Consider the following 12,463-nt stretch of genomic DNA (forward strand, 5'->3'; position numbering starts at 1 on the left):
TCGAGATTCCGAATCGTATGCCATAGACGGGAGGTCGGATTTCAGTTGTTAAGAGCAAGAAGGCAAATGTAAGCCTTCTTCTTTCGACTCCCACGAAACGGTCCGAAATTACTTTGGGCAGTTTCGGAGAATCGAGAAAGAGGACATGTGTCAGTTTGCCTTTGTCGACTCTCCTAAACTCTACGAGCTCACTTGCATCTCTGGTGTACGTATCGAAATACGATGTGCACGAAAATAGTTGAATATCGTTCTCGTTGAATTAGAGGCACCGAGATTTAATCGAGCCACGGGGATTCACGCATGCATGAAGTTGCCGGCATTGTTAACGTTATTAACGCCGAATATTTGCATAATCAGGGTATAGTTGGCATCCACGCCTCGAATAAGCAATCGGAGTACATTCCGACGAACGTCGAGGCCGATTTATGCGCTCACGTGCATACGTATGAACTGTCCATGCATACTTCCGTCGCAGCAAATGGAGTGTGCCAGGGATCGCTCGTTAGAATTACAACTAACGCATCGATCAATGAAAAAACATTGTCCATCGTGCAAGCCTCTGACTAATGGCATTGTTTCGCAGAGATAATTCATCTTCGATCGGTGAATAACTCCGGTGGAATTATTAAAACGATCGATCTTTGATTCTTCTTAAACTCCTTCGAAGTCAATGAAATTGAGATAATATCGAAATAATTTAATAAAGTAAACATACTGATATGTTTTAATAATTTTTATTTAGCTTCCTTTATTATAACGTGTAACTTGAACTTATCGTTGAAAAAACAATTCAAGAAGTGATCAATTTGTGGTGGTAATCTCTACATAATCCTACTTATCTATTGCTAATCTTACTACTCGACGCAACTTAGTCAATCAGATAGACTGTTTGAATTTTTGCAAAACCTAACTTTAAATTATTATTGGCTGTATATAGGCTCTTAAGCTATCGAATGAGTTACAAATATTTTGTGAAATAAAAGATTTTATTAAATCGCGAAGCGACGCAATCCCCTGCGTCACTGTACGTCGACGCCTTGAATAAACGATGGTCAATGATGTTGTCAGAATACACAAAAGCCTGTGATTGAAAAACAGCCGTGTGTTTACGTAAATTTTATTCAGTTTTACACGGATGTGAACCGCGGTTAAATCGATCCGAACACGGCGCGGACAGTTTTTATCGTCGCGAACGAAAATAGACCATTTTTCAGCGGCGTTCAAATTGCAAAAATCTCGTCCGGGAACAATGGTAAACGAGCGGATACGCAAAGCAGCGAGCATCGTATCCGGTGGGAAATCAGACGTCTTTAGGAATTGCCCGAGGAAGTCGCGCTTCCGTGTAAAACCGTTGAACGCCAAGGCCTCCGTTTTCATCTTGCTCGTTCCGAATATCGTCCGAATATCGCTGGGCCCACCGAAAAAAGACCTTCATTACGTGGGTGGAGAGGCGAAATACACGAGCTCCGCCGACGGCCACGTGGTCTTGTAATCAGCAGTCGCTGACACAGAAGTGCCGTCATAAAGCTCGACGTAGCGGTAATGCATAGCTTAAATCGACTACCTCGAAACGGCTCCGCTGTTTATAGGGTGTCCCAAAGGTGCTGAAACGGGAGACTAGAAGATTGGACAAGTTTTCGCGACGATAAGGCTTAACGCCAGAAAAGTCTTCTCGCTCGTTCTCGTCTTTATCGCGAAACTATTGACGTTTTCGACTCATATTTTTCGCATTTGGTAAGATTCAAAGGGAGTTTATTAGTGTGTGGCCCATCCTGTGTATCCGAGAAGTTTCTTGGAAGTAAAATCATAATAAAGGAAAATGAAGTTTATCGTTATCGGACGCGTTCTTCCCCCGGTCGTGACGGAATGTTGATAAATCTGTCGCTGCAATTGCATAATATCAATTTGCATAACCGGTACGCGGCAGACGAGTGAAAATGCACGTATCCTGCGGGACGGGAAAACAGAGTAAACACGAATCTTATTATTCGTTTCTTTGTATCGATAAATCGGTGTCCGTCAACTTAAATAAATAGAAACCATGGAAATCTTTGAGTTTTCGTTCGTCTTCGTTAATTTTACATTTCTCGTGGTGAAACGTGGATATCTGTTCGAAAGAATCCGAAGTGCTGTTCTACTTTCAAAAATTCTAGAAGAAAATATCTTTGAAGATAGCTAGTACAATTAGCGCAACTAAATTGCAAATAACGGTTGATATTGTGCGAGCCTCGATGACTCTTCTAGTGCTCTGTACAGAGTGTTTCACTTTAATCTATTTCGCATTGTCACATTGTTTATTTATTATACGTTGAGTGTTTTATCTAGATCGTTGGCGCGTGTCATGACTAAAACATTTGTTGACACTCGATGTTATCAAATAGGATTATAGATTTCTATCACGCGATACTGATTTCATGTAGTTTTGGCACTCGTGTCTAAGGAGAAGATTATTTTTTTTATATTAATATTACAAATATTGAGAAGCCTGTTATAAAAATTGTCTCATTTTGTAGCCTCCTTATCCAATGAATCTGGGTTACATTGCAAAGAAAACAACTTGTAAATCTTTTGTATGCAACCTACTACCAGAAACAATAATACAGTAAAGATACTCGATTATCGGAGAATCGATTATCCGAATGTCGATTAACAGAATATTCCATTATTGGTGTACCGATTAACGATTCGATTATACGAACGAGAGTATCTAGCAACAACGACAGATAAATGCACGTAATATTTTCATTTCGCGTTATCTCTCTATAAGTCAAGATCTTTTATCGTGCACGTATTTTGATTATCATTTATCATTAATAAGACAGATTCCATGAAAGAAGTCTGCGCTTTGTATATCACAATGTTGATGAAACGACAACAAAGCGCCTTATCATTGAAAACAAATCATAAAACAATCGAATGCAAAATTAACGATGTAATTAAAAATCGAACGGAAATTCAAATTTCAAAGCTTCGTATTAACTCTTCGATTTCAATATTTCAATAAATGGAGTTATTCGATTATCCGAATCTACCATATAGTTGACTATTTTATTAAACAGAATAGAATTAGAAACTCGTGTTCCATCTGATAACGCGTGATAAAATATAAAAGAAACGTGCATGATTTCGTCGAGCTCTAGTGTCCGTTTCATCGTTTCCGTGCACGAGTTGGAAATAATCACGACGATACTTCGTTGCAACGATTTCTTCCCGTATGGAACGAATTAGAACCGAACGACCGAAACGAAGGAACGAAGGAAGAAAGTATCCTACAAGAAAGCTTGAAAAGAACCGGCGTCGAGCTTTGTTAGGAGCCACCGACACGCGATATTGGATCACGACGTGGCGAACAATGGGGCCTCTGATTTACTACTGGTCTCGAACTAGATCTGTTCGAGTACTTATTGTTAGAGAAAGCTTCGAGCATCGCCATGGCGCGAATACTCGAGCCGAACAAAGTAATCAAACACTCGAACCGCTGCGAATAGCTCGAAATATTTATTATTTATTGTAAACTGGGTTGCTCGGATTGTTTACAACGTTACCTAAAAGCAGTTCGACTATTTATTATCTCAAACAGACATCGAAGTACCGGAAGAAGCGTCGATAGCAGCTTGTAAAGCTGTCCTGGCAGGAAATACGTATCGTACTAGGTCAGACACTTCAGTCTTCGCGAGGCCTGCCACACGCAAATATTACCTACTGTCCGATTCTACTTATGGATCCTCGATATTTATTTAGAGAACGTTAGAGCAGAGAATTACGTGGATAGTTGCAAATTTTTTCTGATCGAATCGATCGAGAAAAAGTCTGGAGTCTCGAATCCGTGCCAAAAATAATATTGACTCAGCAGGCCTACGCCTTGTCAATCATGCTACGTTCTCAATTATGAAGCGCAGCCGTACTTCGGAAGATAAACTGGCGTCCAAACTTTAACGTTAGACGCCTTGGAAACATAATTACGACGCGATGGCGTTAATTCGTCTTAATCGATGACGACAGCAACGGAGATGGAAGATCCATTGGTCGTTTCCGCATTAATTTTTGACGATTTAAAGGGGAACTTTGAACTTGAGACTTGATCATTTTATTCTCTCCATCAGTAATCGTATTTTTTTTTTCACGGAAAATAGTTCTGGATAGAGAGTGTTTAATTTGTGATCCCGGTTGCTCGTCGATTTGAATATTAAGTACACGAATGCGTCGAGCGCTCGACCGACTCTAGTTCCATGCACGCGAGCAGCGTCCATTTTATACGGACCGTAGGAGATCGCGGCGATTAGGCGCGCCAAGGCCGCGTGTACTCGACGATTTTCCTCCTCGTTTGTAAGGAGTATCGGCAACGCAGCGATAGATCGTTACGAGCACACTTCACCGCGTACTTCAGTCGAGCAACGGACGTCGTTCCGTGCTCTTTCTCTCGCGCGCGCGAAATAAAAATAAAAAATAACGCAGTTCCGTTTTTGGAAAATCGACGCGGCGCCTTTACCGCTACAACGTTCGATCACGCGATTCTATAGCGTCCAAGGTGAGTCCCGAGACGGGTTTCCCCTACCAACCAGTTAGTCCACTGTCTTTTCTTGATCCTCGATATTTGACAGAGATACAAGTTCTTTCGCTGGAGACTTTTCTCGTATTTGATTAAAATATGAGACGCGAACGTCCAATTTTGAGTTCTTGAGAAGAAACTGCGTTGGACGAGTGCGTAGCGCGCGAAATCTGAAGTTCAAATCCCCCATTATTCACAAAATCATTTTGTCTATGTTCTATTTGAATATTTAATATTTATCGTGACCAGTTATGAGCTGTATTTTTCACTCTTTGTGGGTTCGATTGTTTTTATAAAATTGTTTTGGGGATAGTTGTGTCTCTGTACCGCGAACATCCAGCACGCGTTTTAGTTTTCGATGCAGAAACACAACACGAGATTTCGCTGTGACGGGCGTATTTCGCTCGGAACTGTGAAAGCGGAGCGTATCTGAAAGTATGCCGCATTGGGTCACGAATCGGATCGTCGCGGTGGGCGTGATTACACCGTAATAAATGTAATCACGCTGCGGTTGTAATTGCCGGAATAACGAATCGAGTATTCGCTCGCGTCGACTCTGGCTAACCGCCTCCCAATTCTCTCCAATTTAATCACGGCAAATTTCGTCCGCAGTCTTGCGAATTATTTGAGGTTTCAATCTTTACAACGGGATCGAAGGCTAAATCAATTTACAACCTTACGAATTGCTTTGATTTTGAATCGTTGAAACTACCAACGAATATTAAATTCGTTGCTCTTTTCCGGTTGTGACGTCAGGAATTTTTTAATTTTAACCGTTTCCGATGCGCCTCTCTGTTACGAGCAGATTTTTTTCCGCCACGGTGGAATAATTAAATTCTGTATAAAAGTTGTCACGCAAATATCAAATGCACCGTGGACGTCTATTCTATAGATAGGAATATTTTTCAATATCCGTTACTAAATATTTGTGTTAAATTTCATCGCTGGTCCCAACGGAACAATTAAACTACGTTACATAACTGTATCAAAGGTTTCGAAAAAAATTAAATATTGGATTTGTCACTGTCGATTCTACGAGATATTATATTAATCTAGCTCTGAATATTTCTCGATGGACATCGATAGCAGGGGTCATAGAATGTTTAATTTCTCGTTTGCGTGTACAGCAAATTTTTAAGCTTAAATAGGACGTGGGAAAACGAGGAAGTTGCATTCTGCTTTCCAATGATCATCCTCGCCAGTGTCGGTCATCCGAAACCTTCCCGCGGTCGGTCGTTCGTTTATTCAATTTAAGGAAAGAGTCGTTAAAATTTACAGTTGTTAACACTTGAACCTCCAGTTGTTTGCAAGAATTACTGGCATTACAGCCTTTGAGACGGATAGAGAGGCTTTTTTTTAGAGAAACGCGATAAACCCGTGCACCGGATAATGCAAACGAGCTTATAAAACAATAAACGATAATATCGGGAAATTAATTGCAGCATAAAAATAATTACTATCTATGCACGTACTGGCGATAATGTAATCATCACACGATCGGACACAATAAGCGTCTATCGATCGTGTGTCGAGTAATAAATTATATTCGATTTTTTCCTAATAATCGCTTCCTGAAAATTTTTAATCGAAGCTGCATTTATTGCAGTTAAGAAGAAGCATTTGTTTCCTCCGTTATTGCACCAACGACAAGGACGTTTTTTCCATGATTCCAGGCTTAGAATTTCGCATTGTCAGATTGTTGTTAAAAGCAGCGTTTTTCTTTTCAAAGCGATCGTCGCAGATGTTTACTCGAAGTTCTAAAGATAGCGATCGGATGCTGGTAGGTTGCGTTATCGGCAAGACGAACGAGGAAAAATTACTTTAATTTCATGATGGAACTTTGAATGTTAGTATTTACAAGGCAAATGATTGTACGTGTCTTCGCGAGCGTCCGGCTCGAAGTAAAATAGTCTCGATTTAAAAAAAAATGTTCTTTAATAAGAACATAAATTTCAAAGTACAAAGATATTAATCTAGAATATATTATACTAGTTCATTGGCGAAAGAAAGTAATGAAATTAAATGCGTAAAATCGATATACGGTTTAATATAGAAATTTCTTTCTCGATCTGATTTCGTAGAATTATTCTCAGACGAACGTCACAGCGGTAATTTTATTATGCCGTAATCGCTATTGATTCGGAACAATATGGAAATTTCTTCCGTGACCCGACATTTATCAACTCTGTTTTACATAAACGTAAGGGCAATAATTTATCAGAATAAACTCCAAGAAAATCGGCTCGAAACAGCTTTGGAGACGCTTCTTGCAATGCTCGATCGTTGAAATAGTTCGAATGAAACGTCAGCGAATTCGCGACAATAACGGACTCTTCGATCGCGACGAGCGTCTACTTAATCAGCAGCCCCATTTATTAAGTTCGAGCTTGTGCAATTGTAAAAGACGACGTTCTAGAAGCTCGTCCAAGTGGATGCTGAAAGAAACGGGGAATCGTGCCGCGTAATTAGCAATGAATCACACGTCGCGCATTTAAACGACCGTAGGAGCAGTTGCGTCAAAAGAATTCGCTGCGACTCTCTTGTTAATCGAAGAATGGGAGCCTCCACGCCTCCTTGCATCGTGTTTCCTTCCAGAAATTCGCTCCTACACTTTGAAATGAAATTTCTAAATTCGAGCCGACACGCACGTTGCGAGAGCAAAAGGAAACGGTTATGCAAAGCTTTCTTCGCGCGGAATAATGATCACCGATAAGGCCACGAAAAGAAAGAATTTAAACGCCAACAGTTTTACTTTAAAAGAGAATTTACCTTTTTATAAAATTCACAAGCAGGTCAAGCAAAACAATGATTTTTACCATTTAAGATATGAATGCCTGCTCGAGTATATTTATTATTTATTTAAAACAGTCTGATTTATTTCTCCTGTTTTAATATTATTAATTCCTCGCATGATTATTATTTCTAAGTATTATGAGCGCCGGTAGCATAAATGTTTTGGTTCAAGTCGCGTTGATGTAAGCAGAACGATCGCCTCTTTATCGAGGCATATTACAGAAACGTAGGTAAAGAATCAAACGATTGTTTTGATTAATATCTGAGGGAAAGAATTTTCTAATTAAGCGAGTGAGAAGTGTTAAAATAGGAATTATTTCTCGTTCCAGTATCGTAAGTAGAATCGACTGGAAGATGTCTGACCCACCAACAGGCAAAGGACCACCGAGCGCCATAACATTGGCGTTTTCAACCCTGACTCACGTTCTTCTACTGGCGCCAGTTATCTACATCCTGACACTGGCGTTTGGACGCTACAGCTTCTTCTCCTGGCATCCCATCTGCATGAGTCTCGGAGTAAGCAGTTAACTAGATAACGCCAATTTACCGAATAAAATTTGTAACGAGAGTACAAGCGCCGGGAATCCAGATCCACGTTCGAGCCTATTTCACGTTTTTCGACGACCAGTGTCTTTCGACGCGCAGAAAATTCGACACAACAATTTACGAGGCAATAAATCGCCTGTATTTTTACAATTGCTCGTGCAAACACGTTTCGTAACGCGTGGATGCAATAAATTCTTGCGCTGTCTTTCAGGAACGCTCTACAGCTACGTAAACTCAAATGTTTCTATTCGAAATCAAGAAATTATGGAAAGCGATTTAATTTGAGTCGAAACAAATAATTTTTATATATTTTATATAAAATGTTACTGTTTCCAAATTGATGGAGATATAAAAAATAGAGTATTTAATGAAGAGAATTGAAGTCATACTCTACATGAAACTGCATACTTCCATGAATTAAGACATAGTATCTCCAGACGTGATTCACGAGGTTCCATTCAAGTCTTCCGTGTCTGCGGTCAATTTTCTCACAGTAATCATGCTTGAGTTGAAAGTATCCCAACCTTGTAATACAACGCTGACTAATTTACCTCGAGACATGCGCCCCATCATTCGGTATGAAAAACAAAGCGTAGACATATTTCTTGACTTATCAACAACGCATGTAAAACGGTGCTTATCCCTTCTTTCCAAAAATTTGATCGATGCACAATTATTCACAAGTATATATTTCGTAGAAGCTTTTCTTGACCTTACCTTTACCTGAGATCCTCCAAAAATGGGGGATATTATAAAGACACGATATCTAGTAAACTGCAACTGTTCTTCAACGTTAGACCTTGATCTGTTATTGGAGTATAGCTAAATTGATATAACTAAAAAATTCATGAAGCAATCAAAGGACGAGAATCTAAATCTCAATTCACTTAAAACCACCTGTGTCTAGAATAATCTGTCATTGGCCTGTGTATAGCTAAATTAATATAACTAAAAAATTCATGAAGCAACCAAAGGACCAGAATCTAAATCCCAATACACATACTATCACTTGAGTCAATTCTTTGCCTTGGATCGAGCCTCTGATGACAGAGGATACCATAAAACACAATATCTTGTGAAAAACAGCAATTCTTCGCCCTGTATCATTAAATTCGTAAAGGGACCAAAATCGAATCTGAATTCTTTTTGAAAATGGAACCAATCGAATGTTCTTTGCCTTAGGTGGGTCTCCTGATAACGGAAGCCGTGTTCAGTGTTTCCGGGGAGGCGTACATCGGTCACAAGATCTCCAGAGTAAACAGGGTGACGATGCACTGGATCCTGCACACGGCAGGGTTGGCCCTAGTGCTGGTCGGTTTGATCATCATCGTGGTGAACAAGGTCAACAACAATGGATACCATTTCGCCTCGCCTCACTCGATACTAGGCTTGGTCAGCATCATCCTGGCGTTCCTCACCGCCGGTTTCGGCATCGTCACGAACAACCCTAAGTGGCTTTATCCGAGGTTCAGGCCTGTTCTCCTGAAAATCATGCACGCGTTCGCTGGCATAGCTGTCACGATACTTTTGTTGGCGAGCGTGATCACTGGAACCTACACCGGATGGTGGCCAGGCACCCACACAGGAAGAGACCTGGTATTCGCGTCGTTGTTCATCGCTGGCTTCTTCATTCTTTTGAAGCCAATTTTGGGCGCGATTTCCAGAAGCAAGGTCGTTTTCGGCCCACCACCCACCACCACGTAACTTCGATAATGTGCGCGCTCTGCGACCGCGATACTGATAGACTTTGGCGAGAAAACGCGATCGGTGGATTTCGTTTCCATCGCGAAATCGATTTTGTGAAAAACGTTTCGAGTTTTGTATAAATTGTACGTGTCCAATCGTTTGACAGTAGTCCCTCAAAAAGAGTTTCTTCTCGCGGTTCGACCATTATATTTGAGTTTTTGTACTTTGAATATTTATGCGGAAATTAATGCGTGTTGTGTATTTTTTTGAACCGAATTAGCAATTCTGATCAGTTAAATGAAATGAAAAGGATGATTTCGATTATTTAAACAGTGTTTGTAATTATATGGAAGATAAGATTAATTAAGTCAAACGGATTGCGTGAATCGCAGCACAACATGCGTGAATTATTCAAAGTATTGTCTAATAGGATTATTCTGCAAACCACAGGATGAATAAGATATTGTATGTAGTACAGTTTTCCCAGATTAACGTTCGATAACGCTGTATAATTTGAAATGCAGTTAATATCTTTTTTACGTTATCAACGATGATCGATAATATTTAAAAAAAGGTGCCTTACAAGCAACGATTGAATAGTAACTCAGTACCGTCGTAAATGTAACTGCGAATAAGGTACTTCCTCAACTTCATTTATGAGTCATAAGACATACATTATTTATCTTGTTATTAGACTTGTTTTATACGTTTGTGACGTATGAGAATTATATGAAGCATACGCTAAACATGCTTAATTAAAAACTCGTAAACGAACGATAAATAAACATCGATGGAAAAGGAATCCATAGGGTTATCGAGTTGTTGAGATCGCTAATGCAAAATGCGCGTGGAACGCGGTGTTCGAGGTCTCTGTAAAAATTATTTTTATATACGATAAACACTGAATCATCAACGAAAATCTGACTTGGAAATCGTATGTGCGAAAGCGTCATTGTGTTCAGGAATTTATTTACTGCTTCGTTTCGAAACTCGAAGTATATTATAATAATACAGGTTTGATCAGAGACTTAAATTGTTACGATAGACTCAAGAAGTTCTATTTTAAAATACCGATAGAACACGTATGCCTAAGTAATCTATACTTATCGAGTCACGTACTGTCAGATAACAATTTATCGAAGATATCGTGACAATACTTTTTTCTGCCAAATATGTAATCGTTTTTAGCTGAACGATAGTTTTTTTTTACTCTTTTCGAAAGCTTCAAGACATAATCATCGATGAACATTTCTTCAAGCAAAAGTACTTCCTCCTGTTACACAGTTTTCGAAAATCTATGCACCGTTTCGCCAATTTAAAAACGTAGCTTAAGAAGATCGAGATCTAAAAATATTGTGAATAATAAGAAACGTAATTTAACAGTTGACGATTATAGTTATGCGCGATTCTACTCTATATCGTGTCTTTTTATTAAACCGTTGTGTTCATCGAACTGTTAGCCTATTCAGGACCAATAGGATTATCTTTATTCTTTAGAAAGTTTCCGTAACTAATTTTAAAATGATTTTACATCAACGAGACGTTGGTCCTTAATAGATTAACATAATCCAAATACATCCGTTCGAACGGTGCAACGAAACGCACTAAAAACGCTTGTTAAGTCGCCGATGGGAGAGAACCGTTTATAGATTTAATCGACTAGTATTTATAAGGAATATTTACCAAAAAAAAAAAAAGAATAGACTAGGATGTAATATTAATTTAATTCTAGCTAACTTTAACGTTAAGGCCAAAAATCGTAAAACTGGAGAAAAAAAGAAACCGGCGGAGGATTATCGTCAACCATATATATCAACACTTTATTAATTACACACGCATCATATACATATACATAGAATTTACATAATGTATATATTTCCCGCAATGTAATGTACATGTATAATAATACAATTTCTTATTTTTCGATATATATATATGCGTGTGTATATATATATATATAAATGTTTATATATATATATACACATACTCATCGTTTCTCGAATATCGTTTTATTTGTTTTGTTAATCATCCTCTTTCTCACTGGTTCACAAATTGTCAACGCACGATAAACATTTCGAATTGAACTCGTCACGCGTAAAACTTTCCCGCCGTGTCTATGCGTGGGTGGGTGTCGCTGACATTGTGCAACAACGTGTATACATATGTATATACTTCTTAGTTTTATATACATACATATATACATATCTATGCCTGCATATATATATATATATACGTGTTTGATCAATATAGATACAATATATAATTTCAGTTTTTCATTTAGCCCTTTTACTTCCTGTTTAACCTTACGTACGAAGATAAATCGAACAGCGTCGACAATTTGTTTGTAATAGTACTCGATGATGGAATATTTCTGTATTTAAATTCGTCACATTCTATTGTGATTTTTAAAAACATACTAAACTGTATAGAATTTTATAAAAATTACAGGTGTAAGTCAGGTTTTAACGAGAGGTTTTAGCCAGATCTAATTAAATTTGACTAGTGAGATACTTCAAAATTCTGTAAAAATTCTTTAATTTTGCTTCGAACGTATCTTTTGTGAACGAATGCCAAATAAAAACAATCATAGAAGTCTACAACAATCTTTTTTCATCAAAGAAACGACTTGTCTATATACGTAAATAAATTCAGAATAAAAATAATTCTTGATTTGCCAGGAAATAAGTTACGTTTACTGTTCGATCCACCCTCGCGCGTCATTATTCTTCTTTCTTATATTTTGATTGTATATCTTTCACCACGTTCTGAAAGTGTCTCTCGTTTTGATCGAAGGCAGAGTATCGCGAACGGATATGAATTATTTATAGGACACACCGAGGATCTGATATGAGTTAACCATTAATCGTTACTTATACATAAACCTCACGC

General features: G+C 38.5%; 1 protein-coding gene across 1 annotated transcript; it reads left to right on the forward strand.

Moving 5' to 3' along the window:
* Positions 1–4,375: 4,375 nt before the first annotated feature.
* LOC143344803 (transmembrane reductase CYB561D2) lies at positions 4,376–11,850 on the forward strand. Its single transcript, XM_076771245.1, has 3 exons — positions 4,376–4,528; positions 7,672–7,858; positions 9,071–11,850. Exons 2-3 carry the CDS (start codon positions 7,697–7,699, stop codon positions 9,590–9,592), a joined length of 684 nt encoding a protein of 227 aa, XP_076627360.1. The 5' UTR covers positions 4,376–4,528; positions 7,672–7,696; the 3' UTR covers positions 9,593–11,850.
* Positions 11,851–12,463: the final 613 nt, after the last annotated feature.

This window comes from Colletes latitarsis, chromosome 1, assembly GCF_051014445.1.
Source record: "Colletes latitarsis isolate SP2378_abdomen chromosome 1, iyColLati1, whole genome shotgun sequence".
Classification (NCBI taxonomy): domain Eukaryota; kingdom Metazoa; phylum Arthropoda; class Insecta; order Hymenoptera; family Colletidae; genus Colletes; species Colletes latitarsis.

What these genes read in the sequence shown, in the direction of transcription:
- LOC143344803 (XM_076771245.1), top strand. Translation starts at nt 7,697, where the DNA reads ATGTCTGACCCACCAACAGGCAAAGGACCACCGAGCGCCATAACATTG. An exon ending in CCATCTGCATGAGTCTCGGA is followed by an intron (nt 7,859 to 9,070) that starts GTAAGCAGTTAA and finishes TCTTTGCCTTAG; the next exon opens with GTGGGTCTCCTGATAACGGA.